General features: G+C 58.0%; 2 protein-coding genes across 3 annotated transcripts in view; one reads left to right on the top strand and one right to left on the bottom strand.

The window, feature by feature from the left end:
* The window catches only part of RER1 (retention in endoplasmic reticulum sorting receptor 1), a 10,213-nt gene extending 7,309 nt beyond the window's left edge, over positions 1-2,904 (top strand). Inside the window, exons 5-7 of the mRNA XM_010849977.1 lie at positions 343-421; positions 1,621-1,756; positions 2,303-2,904. Coding sequence (XP_010848279.1) covers positions 343-421; positions 1,621-1,756; positions 2,303-2,392 — 305 coding nt within the window. The 3' untranslated portion in view covers positions 2,393-2,904. The remainder of the gene's footprint in view (positions 1-342; positions 422-1,620; positions 1,757-2,302) is intronic.
* Positions 2,905-3,099: 195 nt separating this feature from the next.
* On the bottom strand, positions 3,100-8,704 carry PEX10 (peroxisomal biogenesis factor 10). 2 transcript variants are annotated; one of them, XM_010849980.1, is made up of 6 exons: positions 8,494-8,704; positions 7,523-7,603; positions 6,764-7,164; positions 5,442-5,617; positions 5,208-5,343; positions 3,100-4,469 (listed from the first exon to the last, which is right to left on the bottom strand). In XM_010849980.1, exons 1-6 carry the CDS (start codon positions 8,603-8,605, stop codon positions 4,401-4,403), a joined length of 975 nt encoding a protein of 324 aa, XP_010848282.1. In that variant the 5' UTR covers positions 8,606-8,704; the 3' UTR covers positions 3,100-4,400. The 2 variants fall into 2 exon arrangements, with proteins under 2 accessions (XP_010848282.1, XP_010848280.1); XM_010849978.1 differs by lacking the exon at positions 5,442-5,617 and having other exon boundaries at positions 3,110-4,469.
* Between the last annotated feature and the right edge of the window lie 11,040 nt (positions 8,705-19,744).

Genomic DNA, 19,744 nt, shown 5'->3' with positions numbered 1-19,744 from the left:
AGCTGTCCCGAGCCCAGCGCCCTCTCGAGCCAACACGGCTCCCGCCTCTGCCTGCTCGTGGCTGTGTGTGCTCATCTCTCCCCTTCCCTTCAGGTCTCATGTCGTCCGGTTGATGGGTTCCTGAAAATTGGCATGGGGTGAATTTTTTACACAATCTCTTGAAGTAGTCTTAACAAGAAATTCTCATACAAATCTAAAGCTGTGAATGTTTCTAAATCAGCCGAAATTTTTGTTAAAGTCTGGGTTTCACGTGTCAGGGCTGTTGGTTCAAAGCCCTAGGGAGCTTAGAGCTGTAGGAAGGACGGGACTGCCCGCCTCACCCTGCTGACTCTGACCTTTCAGACGACGGCCCCTCATTACCCACCAAACAGAACGAGGAGTTCCGACCCTTCATCAGGAGGCTCCCAGAGTTTAAGTTCTGGTGAGTCCCTCATCCCCTGTGGTCCTGCCCCCGTGTTCATCTCGCCCCACCCTTGTACCACCACCCGTGCTCCTCCCCGTGTGTTCCCCCTTTTTCTTCCACACCGTCCTTCTCACGTGCTCTCTGTGCTCCCTGCCGTCCCGTGCTCCTCCCCCCATGCTCCTCCCCGCTGTGCTTGTTTCCACATGTGGCTCTGAGCTGGGCAGGTGTTTTGGTTCTGGTGAGCTGGCAGCCTAGACTCCTCAGAGAAACGCCAGCTCTAGTGTGTTTCCCTGTCTTGGACGTTGTCTCACCCAGAATGTGAGATATGCCTGCTGGGCATGGAGGGTCCTAGGGGCCTCCAGGGCCCACCCTGCTCTGGGTTGCAAAGTAACATCATTGTGCCTTGAAGCCACAAAAAGGGGGCTGCTTCGGGGTGGAGGGTCCTGGGTAGGTGACTGACTCGGCCTCTGGGGGTACGCTGCTGTGCACTGAGGGGACTAGCTCCCTCCCCGCTTGGTTCTTGGATGACCTGAGCACAGGGCAGGTGTTGGTGTGAAGAGGGGTTGACTTGTCTGTAGGCCTCCTGGAGGTGGTCCCGTGTGTGTGATGTAATGATGAGTGTGAGAGGGGGGTGGAGATGACCCCGCTGGCTGGGGAAGTGGGAGGGTCTGTGAGTGTGTCCGTCCTGTTCTGTGTCATTGGCGTCTTCACCCTGCCCTCCTAGTGCGGGTGCAGCCCCAGTTGGGTGTGAAGTGCTGGGCCTAGGGCTGCTAGGGGAGGGGTGGGAAGCAGGCGAGGCTGGGTCCTGTCTGCGCTCTGGGGTAGCCTTTGCGTGCTAGAAAGGGAGAGCCAGGTGCACTTGAAGTAGGGCTGCGACCCTGGAGTGCTTGACCCTGAGCTGGAGGGCGGGTGGCCCTGAGGTCTAGTTGCACCTGTTTGACGGGATGCTGCTTGGCCACGGGGACAGCCTGCCAGGCATGTGGGACTTGGGCTGGAGGCTTGGGACTGGGTTTCTAGACGTGCCCCTGCAGCACATGGCATCCCTGTCCAGCCACCAGCCTGAGCAGCACCAGCACCCCCACTGCTCATTTTACACTTTGCGTCTGTGTCACATGTGGTACGTGACACACGCCACACGTAGCTCCCACCCGCTTCTGGAGGAGACCCCGCCCCCCAGGGCCGCCTCCTGTGCTGACCACTGACCTCTCCTTCCACAGGCATGCGGCGACCAAGGGCATCTTGGTGGCCATGGTGTGCACCTTCTTTGAGGCCTTCAACGTCCCGGTGTTCTGGCCCATCCTGGTGATGTACTTCATCATGCTGTTCTGTATCACCATGAAGAGGCAGATAAAGGTAAAGCTCAGGTGCTGCTGTGCCGTGAGACAGCATGCCTGGCGTCAGGAGCTCTGAGCTAGGCTTCGGTCCGAGACACTGGGGCTGTGCAGTCTGGTGGGTGTGTGCGCTTGCCACTGGCATGAGCCACAGCCGCTGTGTCTGGTCCGTGTACAGGGCCAGGTCCTCAGCACAGCCTCAGGTCACACCCTCAGGTCTGGCACATCATCCAGGGGACAGTCAGGGCCCAGGATGCGTCATGTGATGCCACCATCACCCTAAGCCATACTTGGTGACAGGGCGGCTCCGCTTTGTCCTTTTCTTCCCCAATCCCAGGTCCCCAGCTTAGTAGCTCTAGTTTGTTCTGCACACAGGGTGGGGGTCATGAAACCTGTCTCCTACCCCTGAGGTTTCTAGCAGCTCAGCTGGCTCAGCCAGGCGGTAGGGGGACGGGGTGTCTGAGGAGCCCTGGCTTCCTGCCTGCGTGCAGCAAAGATGGGCTCAGAGCTGGAGGGGAGTTGGGCCATGGGGAGGCCATGCTGAGATGTTTCTGTCTGTCTGTCCCAGCACATGATCAAGTACCGGTACATCCCATTCACGCACGGCAAGAGGACATACAAGGGCAAAGAGGACGCGGGCAAGACATTCGCCAGCTAGACGGCCACCTGCCACCTCACGGCGCCTTCTCTTCTCACATACAGTAGTTGAGTACAAGGGAGTTATTTTCTTTCTAAAAAGAAGCTTCGATTATTTGTAACTGAAGTATCAGGTTTTTGAAGAAACTGGCATTTAAACCGAATCGCATTGATTTATTTTCCAGCCGGTCAGGTGTGCAGACGCCGGACTTGTAGTGGAATGCAGGCTGGGGGACAGCCGGGTGGTCTGGGGAGGGTGGGTGGCCGGCCGGCCGGCTGGCGGTGGGGTCAAGCCCGCAGAGGGATCTAGGACGCCTGGCTGCTGCCTCTGAGGATGCCTGCCGCCCGCGTGGAGGATGCGCGCCCACCGGAGCAGCCGCTCCCTTAGCTTCGGGTTCCAATGCCAGTTTCCCAGTTCATCTCACGGGAGATGTGTCGAGTTGGCCTCTACCATGATGACTCAAAACTTTGTTCTTAACCACCATGATTGCTTTTGAGGGCCTGGAATTACAAATATATATTTTAATTGTTTGAGGTTATTTTGACACCTTTCTTTGATACGTCAAGAGTTGTTTTAAGTGTGTTCTCGGCAGCAGCCCCTTTCAGAGGCATCTGGCAGGAGGGCCAGTGCCGTGGGCTTTAACACACGGCTTCTCACTTTCTACGGGGAAACAACTTTAACCTGCATGTCAGCTTTTTTGATGTGATAAAAACCAATACTCGTAAACATTTTACTAAGTGACTTTTTAATTCCAACTTTATTAAAGACAATGTCCCCGCTCTTGTGTAGTCTCTATCTAACCCACCACAGCTCCTGCACCACGAGGGCCCGCGGGGCGCCCAGCCGCCCTGGGAGGTGGTCACACTGCCACGCCGCTGACTCCAGGCTCCAAGCGCCGTTTCCATCTGTCTCGGTTTTGGACCTCAAGTGTTCCCCTCATGGCTTCTTTTTTGCCAGTTTTTGCAAATCTGAACTAAGCAGCTCTTGCTTTTAAGAGGCCACATGAAGATCTTTGTGTACCTGACCCGAATTTTAAACTTCACACGTAAATGATGTTCAGATCAGTACCTGTTACCAGGCCGTGGCAGCTGCAGCGCTTGTGCTCTCGACTTGCTCATACTGTTGTCCCAGTAAGTGCACTGATGTGAGACTTGACGGCAACTTGCAGCCACTCGTTGACAGTGTGAGGATGGGGTTTAGGACCCACGGAGCCTCCCCCTGTGCTCCTACCTGCCTGGAGCAGGGCCCGCGGTCACAGCCCGTCTGTGGGGCTGACCTCCGCCTCTTGAGGAGGGCCTTGGCCACCAAGTCATGTGGAGAAGAGGCCCTTCCACATGGGTGTGTGCACCCCTCACAGCGTCAGCACACCAGCACTTCTGTGGAATTGGTGCTGTAAGGATGCCTACGCCAAAATCCAGTCTGCAGGATTTAAGCAGATCTAAAAACCTGAAGATAACAAAGGTGGCAGGAAGCAGGCTGGCCACAGTGGTGAGTGGTGACGGCAAGCTGGCTGGCCCGCTAGGTGCTCCACGTGGGAGGAGACCCCTCCTGTGGTGAGGCTGGAACACACACTGCCGTGTTCTAGAATGGGAAGCAGACTTGACCATTCACTAGAAGGCATGTGCCAGAGGTGTTACGGTTGATGACAGCTTCTGGCTTTCTGGGAACAGTTGTGCTCCCGCCCTCCAAAGCCAGCTTCAGTGACAAGGGTGAAGTCTGTGGGTCTTCTGGGCTGCAGGATTATCATGCTGGGAAAGCAAACTGCTGGTGCTCGGCTCCAGGTCAGTCAGGCCCCGCCCTATGAGTGACTGGTTTGGGGAAGGGAGGGGCGTTCTGAGGGTGGACTGGCTGCCCAGCAGGTCCCCACCCAGCCTGCCCTGCAGGCCTGCATTAGCCAGGTCCAAGTCCAGGTCCGGTGCCCATCCTCCTGGCAGCTGGCACGGTATCACACGTGACAAAAGTCTTGAGACTTTCTTGATGTCTGTGCAGGTGAAGTCGACAAGAATAAGACTGCTCTTCCAGCAAGGGGTCAGCGGTAGTGCCGCAGGTAGACCAGCTTCTGGGGGAGGAACTTCTCCCTGCAGAGGGGACACTCCGTCTGGGGAGAGGGGGGACAGTCACAGGCCGCACCCGGCACAGCATCTCCAATAAAACAGGGATGTACCCATGTCTCTTAGAGCATTTTTTGAGACGTTGCGGGCGGTCGGGGCGCATGGCAGGGACAGTGACCAGTGAGGGGACGGTGAGGCCACAGGTGATGCGGGATGGGGAGGGTGCTTGGCCATTGAAGGACCATGGCTACCCAGAGCCTCCCAGGAGTTTTGGGGTGTGAACTTGAGTGTCCTGTCCCCACCCCTTGGGACTGGGTCCCTCCTGTGAGGGCACGTGCCCCACATGGGCCGTGTGGGAGGCAGTGCCTGTGTTCCTGGGGCCTCTGCAGGGTGGCCTGGACCCCGGGAGGAGGCTGCAGCACCCCCGCCCCTGGGGCCCTGTGGGCTGAGGAACCAGGCAGGCTGGGCCTCAGGCCCCTGGAAGAGATGGGGAGGTACACGGGGCCCCAGGGGCTGCCCCTGCCCGGAACCATTACAGGCCTACGAGCTAAGTCCCCTGCTCTGGCCCCCTGGCTTGCTGGACCGTACACTCCAAGGTCTCAAGGCTGAGCTCTGGCCCCGGGACTCTAGGGCCTGCCTTTCTGGGTTGGAGCTTCACCTTTCACCAGTGCAGTGCCCTGACTCCAGACATTGCCCTGGGTCCAGCCTACCTGGAGGCTTCTAGAAGTACGCCCCTACCCCAGATGACAGGCGGTTTTGGGGACAGGAATGCTCCAGGCGCCCACCTTGGTGTCGCTCCAGTGGGTTATACACTCCCAGCAGAACAGGTGGCCGCAGGGTGTGGCCGTCGAATGCCTGCGTTCCTCCAAGCACAGCGTGCACAGTGGGTTTCTGGAAACTGCTCTTTCCTCTGTATGGTTCCTGGTGGGAGTGGGTGGATGGGACACAACTGAGCCGGAGTCCTGCCGGGCACCTGGGGAGCCAGCCCCTACCCTACGCTGCCGCCCTGCCCCATGCACCTGCGGTGGGACAGGCCGCGCTGCAGCCTCCACTCCCTCCGGGCACGCTGCCTCTGCTGGAAGCCGTAGAGCTGCAGGCCTGCGGCCAGCGCCAGGTGCAGCAGGGACACCAGCCCCAGCAGCTGGTAGCTGGCGCGAACCCGAGGGTCCTCGGCAAGCGGGCGGCGGACACGGAGCTGTCAGAGACCCGGAGGACAGTCACGTGCTCAGAGGGCACGAGGCACTGAGCAGCCCAAGGGCCTAGCCTTCAGGTGGGATTAAGCCAAGCCTGCCCTCTGGCTGCGGGTTGGGCAGGAGTGCCTGGTGGGCCCAGCACTGAGCAAGGAGGGTGGTGATGGAGCCTGCAGGTCACTGGTTGCAAGCAAGGCATCGTGGGAAGGGGACTGCTAGGCACCCAAGCCTCACAGAAAAGGAACCAGCAAAGAGGCCTGAGCTGGGGAGCCCTGCGGACGGCAGGGGAGCCCTGCATGGCGGATCTGCTATTCAGCCCCATCTGGAAACAGAAGCTCCTGCTTGTATCAAGGCCCTGGGCTGACCGTGTGATTCTGCAGGCTGGGACTCCCAGCCACATCCTCCAATGGAAAGCTACTTGCCCTCCACTGCCGTCTCCTTCCCTAGCTGGGAGCAGGGACTGTCAGGTTAGCCAGACCAGCCAGAGCCCAAGAGGTGGGGCCCTGGTGTCTGTGGAGGAAGAGCCCCCGTGGCTGCCCCGAGGCCCCGAGTGGGTGGCAGTAGCTCGACAGACACCTGACGCAGCGGGCAGTGTGAGGGCAGTGAGCACTGGAGCTGGGAGGATGCGGCGCAGAGGCACTGGACACCCCTGCCAGGGGAGGCAAGTGGTGGGGAAGAGCCTGGAGACCCTCGGGAGGTGGGGCCCAAGGGGAGGCCTTCCGGATGAACCTTGAAGCCAGGGCATCAGCTGAGACCCAGCAGGGTTGGAGTCCCTGTGGTGGGCGGAGACCACCAAACCTCCCCAGGTGGGAGGCCAGCAGGGATGCTGGTGGCGACGGGGTCCATGTGGTTGCTATCTGGTCACCCTCAGGGGGATGTCCCCAAACCTGACCCTCTGTCAGGACGGCCTGGATGGGGTGGGCATAGGGCCCAGGAGCCCGGGTATACAGCAAGGTGGCCACAGGTACTGGCAGTGGAAAAAAGACTCACCCCACCCTCATCAGGGTTTTTGGAAACCAGACTTCCTCCGGTCTTTTAGGACCCGACAAGACCCATGCTTCCAGTGGGGATTTCAGCTCCAGCCCTGTGACTGCTTGCGGGCATAGTCCCCGAAGAACAGCCTCCGCAGACAAGCCAGACCTGTTACTTACGTAGGTGATGCCTGTGAACCTCTTGGCCAGGTGGTAGAAGGCACCATGGATGTAGAACCAGGCCACGTGGAGACGTTGGAGGCACCCGAGGCCCTGCTTGAGCGCTGACACGGCGCGCAGGAGCACCCCCTGCTGCTGTTCCGTCAGGCCGGCCGTGCACCGGTGCACCCAGCGCCTCATCCCTGACTGGCTGCTGGGGGCCAGGCTGCCCCGCAAGGGCCAGGCGCCATCGCCGGTGGCCTGCAGCTCGTGCTCCAGGTGGAGCAGGGCCTTATCCAGCAGGTAGGGCAGGACGGTGTGCAGCGCCACCAGGATCCCGCGTCGCAGCCTTGAGGGCACGTGGCGCTGTGATGGGCCCACCTGCACGACGCTGACGTATTCCTCCCCAAGGGTCTGGTAGCCTGCAGGGAGAGGGGCCTCAGCGATCTCCTCTACCGGGCCCCCACCTCCCCTCCAAAGGATGATACTCACAGCCCACGCCCTGTGGTAGGGCGCAGTGCTGGGACCCCTCTTGGACCACGGGTTCAGCTGCGGAAAAACAGTCCCAGACAGACGTGACAGGGAACCTCAGGGCTTCCAGAGGCCTGGCCTGGACTCAGGGCCTGGCCCCCACCTAGGGAGGGGTTTGGGCCCCTTCCTTCCCAGAGACTGCATGTGGGCCAGTTGGGGGACACTGTGAAGCACCTCCAGAAAGCTCCCTTTGCAGGCAGCCCTCTCCTGTCCTCGGGGCCCCTCGGGAAGTCGCACTGTGGCCGCTACCTGCTAGTGTGGTGAGGCCGAAGTAGGCGAGATCCGACACCAGCTCTACTTCTCTCCTCCACTCCAGCCACTTCTTCGCACCTAAGAGGAGGAACTGTACGTGTTATTCCTGAGGGGCTGGGGGCCGTGGGGCATGAGGGTCAGAACAATCCTTGCTTCTGCTGCCCAGGCTCAGCCCTGTAGCCCCTGACTTGCCCCCTACACTCTGCTCGCTGCCTGGACTCACACGCTGTTCACTCTTGCCATTGACACCTGCCTCACCTGGGCTCTGAGTGTCCTGAGAACCTACCCACCTGCAGCCATGCCCCCTCCAGGATCCACCTAGGCAACTGCTCTAGAACCCAGGGAACCACAAGGACAGGCAGTGTAACACAGTGACCAGCATCAAACCCGAGCTCCAACACTGCTGGCTGTGAGCTCAGGTGAGTTATATCTCTGGGATCCCCGTTTTTCTGTCTCTGAGGAGGGTAATAGCAGCAGGTCCTCCAGGCAGGCATGTGTTAAAACGAGTTAATGTTCTGAAGCACGGAGAGCAGTGTCTGACATGGAGTAAGTGAACCTGTTAGCAAGATTAATACACGGGCCATTTGTTTTGATCCTGTCGTGTTCCTCTCTTGCTCAAGGCCGGCCCATGGCCACCCGGCCCCAGTGTATAGCTTCCCTTCAGCTGCTCCGAAGGAGCCCGCTGTTGGCTGGAATCTACCCCCACGCTATTGCCCCTACACTGGACTCCAACGCCGCTGCTCCACGGTAGCCTCGTGTCAGCAGAGCCGTGAACTCTTCCGCGCCTGGTGCCTGGCCTCCAACCCCGCCCTCTGCAGCAGGGGTCAAAGACCAGAGCACCTGCTCCTTCCTTCAGCTCAGGTCTTGGGGGGCGCCCAGGGTCAGACCGAGCCTGCAGAGGGCTGAGCAGCGGGCCTGGGGCTCGTCTCCCCGCCTCGCGCCCCCACGGCCCCCGCAGCGGCCCTCACCTGCTAGGTTGTGTAGGGCGCCGCCCGCCGCGCTCCGCAGCCCGCCGCGGTAGTAGTCGTCCTTCTGCGCCGCGCGGACCACCTCCGGCGGGCTGGCGACCGCGGAAGCCATGGTCAAGGGTTGCAGGGCCGCGGGGATCTTGGGGACCGGGGGACGGGGAGGCGACGCAGGGACCCAGATAGCCACACCCACGCGGCGGCGCCAGATGACAGAACTGGGCTCGGCGTGCGGCGCAGACCTTGCGCGTCACCGAGGGCGGGCGGGGCGGGTTGACAGCCGCGTGGCCAGAGCGGCGCGAACCTGGCCCAGGGTGCACACGCAGGGCTGGAGGGGGCGGGTGAGCCGGGAACTGGTGAGCGGCACAGTGTGGGAAGTGACCGCGGGGACAGCCCCCACAAACTGGGAGAAGCGTCAGAGCCACAGCAGGTGCTGACTCCCCTTGGTGGGGCACTTGGTCGCCCCCGGGGCCGGAAGTAAGGTGGGCTGTGGTCTCCCCGCTCCCTGCAGTTCTCTCTGAGGGGCGCTGGCGCCCCTGTGTTCTAATACCCGCGACGCGCCTGTGGGCCCAGGGAAGGTGCTCTGGGGCCCGGGAGAGGGCAGGGAGCGCGGATTCTTGAACCACGGTGTTTATACTAGCGGCTGCCCCACACGTGCAGACCCCCGACTCCTCTCAGCTGCTCTCAGAGCAGGGACCAAAGAGGGCCGCGGGGGTGAGGGGCGGGGGGTGGAGAGACTGGGAGGCCACGCACCAGAGGGGACAGAGCTAGGAGATCCCGGTGCCCAGGCACAGGCCACAGCTGGACTTGAGCTGCAGTTCAGGGCCCAGGGAGGGGCCTGGGGAGAGGGCAGTGAGAGGAGGCAGTTGGGGTGCCTTAAGGGCTCTGGGTCTGGAGCAGGTTGTGTGTGTGTGTGTGCTTGCTCAGTCTGTCCAGCTCTTTTTGCCACCCCATGGACTGTCGCCCGCCAGGCTCCTTTGTCCATGGAATACTCCAGACAAGATGCTGGAGTAGGTTACCATTTCCTCCTCCAGGGGATCTTCTCCACCGAGGGATCAAACCAGAGTCTCCTGTGTCTCCTGCATTAGCAGGCGGGTTCTTTACCACTGAGTCACTTGAGAAGTGAGCAAGCCATCAGTTCAATGACTCGGTCGTGTCCGACTCTTTGTGTCCCCATGGACTGCAGCATCAAAGTGTCTGTATGTGTGCCTCAGTGGAGGGGGGTGTAGGGGCGCCCCACAAGGACCAGAGGGCCTTGTCCTTTCGGACCTAAGGGGTAGGAGAGAAAGGAGGCAGGTGACCGAGGGGATAGGGGAACCACCAGGGCCCTGACTTTGGCTGGGAGGGTGTGGGCTGAGACGGGTTGCAGCTCCTGCCTTACTTTTGCTCCCACATGGATGTTGGTGTGGGTATGTGCCCAGACAGCACAGCTCAGCTGCACGGAGCCAGCCTGGGGACAAACTCAGGTCTTGTCGGGCTCCACCAGGTGCAGGCAGGCCCCACCTAGAGGGAGGAGACAGGACCTGGGTGGTCCCACAGTCCCTCCTGCTACTGAAGCCCCAGTGACCCTTGGAGTGGTGCCCTTGTCTGTGTACCCTGGTCACAGAGGCCACCCACTGCTTTGGTTTGTAGTCCGGGGTGGACCCTCAGGCAGAGGCCAGGTGGAGACACAAGCCTCACTGGTTTCTGGCCAACTCTCTTGAGACACGCTGACCCCAGAGATGCCCTGGCCTGTGGGTTTGCACAGACAGACAGTGTCCACCAGCACCAAGGTTGATTTGAAGAGGTTTTGTCCCCTTCCTCAGGGTTACCACCTGGTTCCTTCAGAACCGTGAGGGGCGGGCCTCACCTGGGTCACCTCCCCCACTGGCTGGTTCCACCTTCCTGCCTCGCACTGCATGTCCAGGTCTTCCCACCAGCACTGCCACACTGGGCAGGGCAAGGCCAGAAACTGTTACTGTGTGACTGTTCTCAGGGAAGTGGGGCCTGGAATCCAGCTGGGTTCAGGCCACCCCGGGTCTCTTCACGTGCCATGGAGATGGTTAGTTGGGATCCGAGGGCCCCAACTGTGACTTGAGCTTTTTAGGAGGAGGGTCAGAGCCCAGAATGGCCAGCAGGTGGCGCCATCAGCCCACCTGCTCCGCCAGGGTAGCGGTAGACTTGTAGAGGACTGGGTAGTGAGTCTCACCCTAAAGAGTGACTCTGGATCAAAACCGAAGGAGTGAGGCTAGCAGGGTGCAGAGATGCCCACATGACCAAGGAGGGGGATGAGACAGTTTCAGAAGGAAGTCGAGGTGGACGGGAAGTCCCAGCCTGGTCAAGCGTCAGCTGTCCTTGTCCCCTGGTGGTCAGGCAAGTTGGAGCCCCGGGCGTGCGATGGTCTTTTGCTGGAGGCCTCACCATGTGACTTCTGACCAACTCTGGCTCCTGCGACAGGAAGGGGAAGACCTGCAAGGACTTGGCCACTGGGACCAGGCAGATATCTGACCGGGTGTAGACCCCACATGGGGCCTAGACGTCCTCTACTTCATTTGGCTCCCTTTCTGCAGAAGCAGCTGAGCCAGGAACCTGCTGTGACCTCAGCTATGTAACCTCATCTACAGGAACTCACCTGCTCCCTCTGACACCCCTGGGCTTCAGTTTTCTGGTCTGCGGAATGGGGATGCAGATATAAGGAGCTGTTGCTTATAAAGTGCCTATTTTGTGTATATCAGCAGCTGTAAGCTTGGGCAGGGCTGGGGCTGGGTCAATGGGAGTGGGGTCCTCACCTCGCCACTGAATTCAGTCACTTCCTCACACTGCCAGATTGGTCCCTCTTTCGGGACACTTGCTCCTCATTGAGCTCAGCATGGGGGGCAGCCCTATGCACACTCTTGTTTCCCCTGCTCATCTCCCACCCTCCTCCAGCCCCACCCAGCAGCCCAGTGGTCAGGCTGGCCAGCTGATCTGTGTCCCTCTGCTGAGAGACCAGCTTCACTGGATACACCTTGCTTGGGCAGCTGCTGTGCCCTCGAGCCTGGCTCAGGAATACCTGTCCAGAGAAGGAAGGAGAGGCATAGTGGGTCAGCTTGCAGCACTTGATTGTTGCCAAGGTGGTTTGCTGTGTGACCCCCTCCTCCCGAAGCTCCAGGGCATGGGGTCCTCCAAGCATGGCAGGATACCTGGCTGGGTAGAGTGCTGCCCTGGGACTGGGGGTGGTCTGCTCCCAGCAGAACCTTTCCTGGAACCCTGGATCCCCTGGCACATCCTATAGCGGGGAGCAGGTGCTTCTCATTGTCTGAGGATGGCTGAGGAGCCAGTGAGGCTGAGATACCAACCTGGGGGTGGCGTGGGGAGACGCAGATGGCTGGGGACCCTGGGTCAGCTTTGCTGTTGGGTCTGGGTCCTTGACTGAGCAGGCACTTTGTGGGGCGTGGAGCAGAGGTGCGCACTGCTGCCTCTGGTGGGGAAGTGGGGGTAGATTCGGGGGTGGGCTGCTGCAGTTCTGGCCCCAGGTGTGGGGCTGGACCGGCCCAACTCCCCCCTTCCCTACAGCGGGAGGGACTGGCCATTAGGGTGCAGCTCTCCCTGGGGACAAACCGGAGAACAGGTTCCTCTAGCCAGTGGTGCTGCTGGGCTGGGAGCACACCTTACCCGCCAGGCAGCTGCCTTCTGTGGGTGGCCCCTCAGAACTGAGTTGGGACTCCCACCAGCCCCTGGGGCAAAAGCCTCCCCAACTCCGCGGACCCCCCATCACAAGACCCAGAGCAGCGCCTGGCCAGGGGCTTGTTGGGAGAGGGGACGGGACAGGGGCTGCCTGGGGCTTAAGCTGGCCTGGGAAGTAATGTCGAGAGATTTTGGAGCACAGGCACTGGCCAGGGACTCTGCCAGTGGCCAGGGCCAGTGTGATTCCTGGCTCAATGGGGTGCTTGGACTTGGGGGCCCTGGGCCTCTATCAGGCTTCAAGGGGGAATGGGACAGGAATCTGGGGCTTGAGGGACCAAAGTGGGAAGTGGTACCATCCTTGTGGCAGAGCTGCAACTGAGCTCGGAGAGGCCATGCCTAGTCCAGGGCAGGTGCAAGGTGAACCCCAAGTCTGCCTAGTCCCACATCTGGATCCTGATGGTTTTGCCTGATGCTGGGGAGAAGGTGGAGGTGTGAGAGCAGATGTCATCCTAGGGCTGAGCTGGTTGATAACTGGGGCCTGGACACTAAGGGCCCAAGAAAAAGGTGATCTCGGGGGACTTCCTGGAGGAGGAGGTTTTGCACTGGCATGTGAGAGAGGGGCTCCACCCACACCAGAGCCCATTCTTCCAGCCTCCCAGGGGGAAAGAGAGGTAAGACAAGCCAGGACCCTGCAAGGTGGGGTACCCTCCACAAGACGGAGGATCCATGGGCACCAGGCAAGGCCAGGGAGGCCTAAAGAGGGTGGCCTGAGAAAGGCCCCTGGCTGGGCACAGGTCACCCACACACACTCCTGTGACTCCAGCCCAGGGAGTGGCATCCGCTAGGGGTGCCACATGTGGACAGGCTCAGGGAGGTCAGTCTTGTCCTGGGAGCTCATCTGCTGGAGGCTCCCTGCAGAAGTCCCCCCTACCCCGTGTCACTGTCTCCATCACAGTGTCCTCCTAATGGGGCGGGCACAAGGGCTGCCACCTTTGCGCTGTAGATGTGACCTCAGCAGGTCCTCACCAGCCTCGGCCACAGGATCCTCACCTGCCAAATGGGGGATAGGAAGTCTTACCCGCTGACCCTGGGAGCCTCCAGGCTCCACGTGTGTGCAGTGCGGGCAGCACGGGGCAGCCCGAGGGTTGGTTCCCTCGTGAGCGGCCTGGGGCTGAGTTGCTCAGGGTTTGCAGGGAGGTGGGGCAGCAGGTGGTAAAGGCCTCAGGGGTTTGCAGGCTTCTCAGAAGCAGAAATGCTTTGTCTGTGACTCCAGTGATGGTGCTGAGAGGGCAAGTCCAGAGGATGTCTCCTGTCTGGCTCCCTTGTCTGTTCCCAGTGGGCGTCCGGTGGGCAGCAGCGCTTGGGGGTCTGTGTGGACCGAGCTGTGAAGCCAGGGTGAGTGGATGAGACTGGATGCGCAGCGGGCACGGTCCCCAGCTTGTGCTCGTCGGAAAGTGAGGCCGTGGTCTGTCTCGTCAGCCCCACCGCTGGCCAGGGCTCTGGAGGGAACTGCGCTGGTTTGGACCTCCAAGTCCACTTGGTTCTGAATTTGGGTTTGGGGCACAGGCTGTCCTGACTCACGGTGGCTAGTAGCTGCCAATGACCAGCTCTTCCCACAGCGCCTCTGCAGCCTTGAGGCTGCACTGAGCACCCCCAAGGAGGGATGTTTACTCTCGAAGTAGAAGAGCTGAGGCTACTGAAGGCCCGCAGCCTCCTCACCTGGGATGTGAGGGTCAGGAAGCCACCAGGGCCTGGGGACTGCAAGTGCACTGCAGGGGCTCCCCAGGCAGAAACACAGGAGTGCGGTCCGGTGGCTTCTTTGGTGAGCACCCAGCAAGGCATTGTGTGGACAGAGTGGCTCCCATCTGTTGGAGGCCAGGGGTCGGGAGCTGAGTCCCTCGCAGGAGGCTCTGGGTGCTGTGTGCATCCACAGGCTCCCTGATGTGGCCTGTCTGGGGGCTGTAAAATGACAGTTTACAGTGGAACCTGCCAAGACCCATCCCCGAGACTGGGCTGAGGGGGAACCCCACGAGGTGTCTTTAGTGTCCTCCCCCCGTGCGAGTCTTCCCTTGCATTTGGGAGCTGTGGCCGCGCCCTCACTGCCCAGTGCCACCCAGTGCCCTCTTGACTCACTGGCGCACAGCTGACCAGTCGTCTTCATCCTACCCGGTACCCCCAGGGTGCTCTCTGGTGGTGTTCAGTGCTCATCTTTGGTTTTAGTTATTTTTCAGAATGCATAGAGTGTTTTGTTGCAATCACCTTAAAAGCTTTTTAAATACAATTTTAAAGATTATACTCCATTTACAATTATTACAAAATATTGGCTGTATTCCATGTTGTACAATATATCCTTGTAGACTGTCTTACACTGAATAACTTATACCTCCCAGTCCTCTGTCCCCATATGATCCCTCCTCCCCACCAGAAACCACAAGTTTGTTCTCTATACGCTTAGTATAATCTCCAAGTCCATCCATGTTGCTGCAAATGGCATTATTTCATTCTTTTTATGGCTAATATTCCATTGTATATATGTAACATGCATGCACGGAGAAGGCGATGGCACCCCACTCCAGTACTCTTGCCTGGAAAATCTCACAGACGGAGGAGCCTGGTGGGCTGCAGTCCATGGGGTCGCTAAGAGTCGGACACGACTGAGTGACTTCACTTTCACTTTTCACTTCATGCATTGGAGAAGGAAATGGCAACCCACTCCAGTATTCTTGCCTGGAGAATCCCAGGGATGGCGGAGCCTGGTGGGCTGCCATCTATGGGGTCGCACAGAGTCGGACACAACTGAAGCGACTTAGCAGCAGCAGCAACATGCATGCATGCATGCTCAGTCGCTTTAGTCGTGTCTGACACTTTGCAATCCTATGGACTGTAGCCTGCCAGGCTCCCCTGTCCATGGGATTCTCCAGGCAAGAATACTGGAGTGGGTTGCCATGCCCTCCTCCAGGGGATCTTCCTGACCCAGGAATCTCACTCACGTCTCCTGCATCTCTTGCATTGCAGACAGATTCTTTACCGCTGAGCCACCAAGGAAGCCCGTATAGGTACCACATCTTCTTTATCCATTCATCTGTTGATGGACATGATGGACACAGATTGCTTCCACATTTTGTGTTGTAATTACTTTTTAAAATTTATTTTTAATAAATAATTGCTTTACAATGTTGTATTGGTCTCTGTGGTACAACAACGTGAATCAGCTTTAAGTATACATTTATCCTCTCTTGAGTGTCCCTCCCACCCCCTGCAATTACTTTTGATTCATATCTATATTAGCGGCACAGAGGTTTTTGGTCTCTGTATCCCTTTCCACTCTGAGCAATTGTTGGGGACACCACAGAGGCAGAGCTGGTGAGAGCTGGCTGTGAGATCTTCAGTAATTCTGTGAGCTGGTTGGTAAACATAGCCATTATTAAAATCAAATTATGAAAATGAATAACCAACAAGGTCCTAATGTACATCACAGGGAACTCTGCTCAGTGTTTTGTGGCAGCATGGATGGGAGGGGAGTCTGGGGGAGAATGGATCCTGGGGGAGAATGGATGCATGTGTTTGTATGGCTGAGTCCCTTTGCTGTCCACCTGAAACTTTATAGTCAGAGCTATGGTTTTTCCAGTAGTCATGTACAGATGTGAGAGTTGGACCGTAAGAAAGGCTGAGTGCTGAAGAATTGATGCTTTTGAATTGTGGTGCTGGAGAAGTCTCTTGAGAGTCCCTTGGATGGCAAGGAGATCAACCCAGTCAATCCTAAAGGAAATTAACCCTGAATATTCACTGGGAGGACTGATGCTGAAGCTGAAGCTCTAATTCTTTGGCCATCTGATGTGAAGAGCTAACTCATTGGAAAAGACCCTGATGCTGGGAAAGACTGAAGGCAGGAGGAGACAGGGATGACAGAGGATGAGATGGTCGGATGACATCACTAACTCAATGGACAGGAGTTTGAGCAACCTAAGAGATGGTGAAGGACAGGGAAGCCTGGCATGCTGCAGTTCATGGGGTCACAAAGAGTAGGACACAACTTAGCGACAGAACAACCACAACAATATGTATGCCTCAGTCCCTTCACTGTCCACCTGAAATTTTCACAACGTTGTTAACTGGCTGTACTCCAATACAAAATAAAATGTTAAAAATGAAAAAAAAAATCAAATTATATAAACCATATAAGTTATATAAAAACACAAGCAATCAACACTCAAAATTTAGCACTTCCTAATTATTCACTTCTTACTATAGATAGGATATGTGTCTGTTCCATCTAAGGACTGGCAATCCCAGGGGATGGAATGTGCCCATTTCTTCCCGATTCCTTGCTCCTGAATCTCACGGTTGCAGCTTGAAATTGGCCGAGGCAGGTGCACTTAGAGCACAGACATCAGCGAGCATGACCTGCAGGGCTTTCCTCCCCAGAGAGCTTGACCTGCACACCCCGGGTTAGGAGCTCCTCACAGTTTCCACAAAGACCATAAAAGTGATCGTTTAAAACAATAGCTATGGGGGACTTCCTGGGTTGTCCAGTGGTTAAGAATCTGCCTTGCAATGCACAGGGATGTGGGTTCAATCCCTGGTCAGGGAACTAGGATCCCTCATGCTGTGGGGGCAGCTAAGCCTGTGCACTGTGATTGGAGAAGCCCATGCACACCGCATGGAAGACCCAGCACAGCAAAAAAAAAGAAAAGTTATGGATGGAGTTTTACTAAAAATAACAATCAACACATTGCATGTTAATATAAATAACATTTTATGAAAATAACTATGTTTTTCCAAACAAAAAATTCAGCAAAAGAGTGACATTTTTTACATTGTTGCAAATCTCCATAATGTTTGGGTAGAGAAGAGAAGACAGCTCCATCTGCCCTACTGGTTGTGGTAAAGAATTCGAAGAAATCTTCTGATTCAGGTGTGTGTGTGCTAGTTCAGTTCAGTTCAGTTGCTCAGTCATGTCCAACTCTTTGGGGCCCGAAGGACTGTAGCCCGCCAGGCTCTTCTGCCCATGGGATTTCCCCAGGCAGGAATACTAGAGTGAGTAGCCATTTCCTGCTCCAAGGGATCTTCCTGACCCAGGGATCCAACCCATGTCTCCTGCATTGGCAGGCGGATTGTTTACCAACTGTCCTGCGGGGGAAGCCCAGGTAACAGTGGGTATTCTTCAATGAGTTGCCAAAACAGAACCAATGAGAGCTTCTTTAGGAAGTTGAGATGTGAAAGCTACAACCAAGAGGAACTTCTCTGGCGGTCCAGTGTTTAAGAATCCGCTTGCTAATGCAGGGGACATGGGTTTGATCCCTGGTCAGAGAACTAAGATCCCACGAGCGGCAGGGCAACTAAGCCACAACACAGGATCCCTCGTGCCACAACTAAGACCTGATGCAGCCAAACAGATAAATAAATATATTTTTTAAAAGTTGTAGCTGTATCAGTGGCCATAAGGGATTCTGTTTCACCAACACCCACTGGTCTGGTTTTCACTTGCAAAGGATCTTCACCATGATTTTGGACTATCCTGTTTTGGTCATTTGGGAAATACTCATTTGCTGGATTTTCCAAGTGTTAACATGTTTCATTAGATCATATTAACACCACCAATCTCATGCGAAAAAGCCATCACTGATGGGAAGCTATCAGACCCAGAGCGGTAGGTACCAGTTCTCCCCAAAAGCTGATATTCACTTAAGCTCTGACTTTTAGCGTTGGCGGCAGCTCTTGTCATTTCATTTCTTTTCCTCTGAAGTGGCGGACTCACTCCATTTGTTTTTGACAGCAGCTGGTAGATGTCTGCACACCCATACGGCAGGGCCAGCTGTTCTTCCGGGTAAAACACGGTGTCTGTGTGCTGCATCCGTGGCCGGTTCAGGGGCGGCAGCTTTGTGTGCACTTGGGAGCCCTTTGTCGTCATCTCAAACAGAAAACTAGAAAGATGCGAACCCAGAGCTGAGGTTTCATGGATGCGTCCTTCTTACTGCTCTGTTGAGGACGTGTTCAGGGAAACAGCATTTGCTTTGTTCAATCCTGAGCACGTGGTGACGCGGGGCATGAGGACGTGGCCCTGCAGCCTTGATCCATGCAGAGCGAGCGCTACCCCCTGCCCGCATTGGTACACATATCTGCGTGGGGAAGGAGAGGGAATTATGAGAACAGTTCTGACCTTGAGGGCCCCTGCAAGGTTCTGGGCACCTGGGGTTCCATGGGCTGCACTTTGGGAAGCAGTGCTCAGAGGCATGGCCTTGGCTGGCTGCCCCTCGGATCTCCGCTCCTTCGTTTGCCGCTGTGCTCTCACCATGCATGTCTCTCCCCTGAGAGGTCTCTCTTCTTCCTTCTGATGTGTTGTTCCAAGTGTGTGACCTCCAGCACCCCTGCCCCAGTCCCTCGAGGCTAGGAGGGGTTTTCTCTGTGGCAGAGGGGCTGGGTCCCAGGCTACACACACAGGCCCTGGCTGAGTGATCCCCGCTTGTACCTAGGACTTGCCCTCAACTGAAGCCCTTCCCTCCTGTCCCCGGGCTTGGGTCCTGCTCCATGAAGCCCCTGGACCCAGACGTGTGGGTGTGTTACCTGGTCACTCCTGCCTAGCCTGGGGGTCAGGGCACAGGCCCAGATAGGCTGGAGGGTGGCCAGCCAAGCCCACATGCACAGATGGCAATGCCCACACCCAGACCAGCAGACTCCCCTACCTACAGTGGCCAATGCCCAGCCTTGAGGCTGGGCTGAAGTGGCTGCCAAGTAGCTGTTCCTGGTGCGTCAACAGTGGCACCCACCCTCCCGCCCTGTCCTGGCTGGCCTCTGAGGGGCAGGGGTCCAGTGGGCCTCGTGGCCCCGTCCCCACCCACTCAGCCTGATTCTTAATGACGTCAGGCTGACTGCACACCCGTGGGCAGCGGCCAGTTCCCAGCCTGATGCTGGCAACTGAGCTGGGGTCTGGGCAGAGACTGGAGGCCTGAGTTGGGAGGTGCCCACTCCTTAGCTGGGGGTCAGCCTGTGAAAGGAGGAAGGGCCGAGGTGGGGACCCTCCCCATGGGAGACTGGGATGGCTGGAACGAGGGGCACCACCAGGGCCCTGGCATGTCTCAGGCAGGGCCGGCAGCGAAGGCTCAAGGCGCCGGTGCTGACCTCGCAGTCCTCTGCGGCCTCGCCTTGGTGCGCAGTGGGTGCTGCTGCCTAATTAGGTTCTGCTGTGCTAGCCCGGCCCCGCTCCGGCAGACGTGTCCGGGCACAGCTCCTGGGCTCCTGCCGAGGCAGGAAGCGCAGGCCTGCTTGGATCCCCAGCAGCAGCCGGTACGGCGGCTAGAGCAGTGCCTGCCTTTCGGGCTGTGTGGCCAAGGGGCCGTGGGGATCCAGTCGCCCCGGAGAAGCTACCTGCAGGTGAGCCGGGGGCCCGGGCTGCGTCAAGAGGGGCCCAGGATGGGATGTAGGCCTGTGAAGGGCGAAGGTAGGCCCAGCCCAGCTGGGGTGGACGAGGCCTCTGGGCTGGACGGAGGGCTGCGTGGCATTGCCCCTGTGCTCATGGGACGAGCAGGACCCCGAACTCCTGGGGGAGCGGGGAGGGGATGAGCAAGGCTGGGGAGGCGACAGCATGCTGAAACACTGAGGTCCATCTCCA

Source organism: Bison bison, unplaced genomic scaffold, assembly GCF_000754665.1.
Source record: "Bison bison bison isolate TAMUID 2011002044 unplaced genomic scaffold, Bison_UMD1.0 scf7180017864289, whole genome shotgun sequence".
Taxonomy (NCBI): Eukaryota; Metazoa; Chordata; class Mammalia; order Artiodactyla; family Bovidae; genus Bison; species Bison bison.
This window is presented reverse-complemented; position numbering and strand designations above follow the sequence as displayed.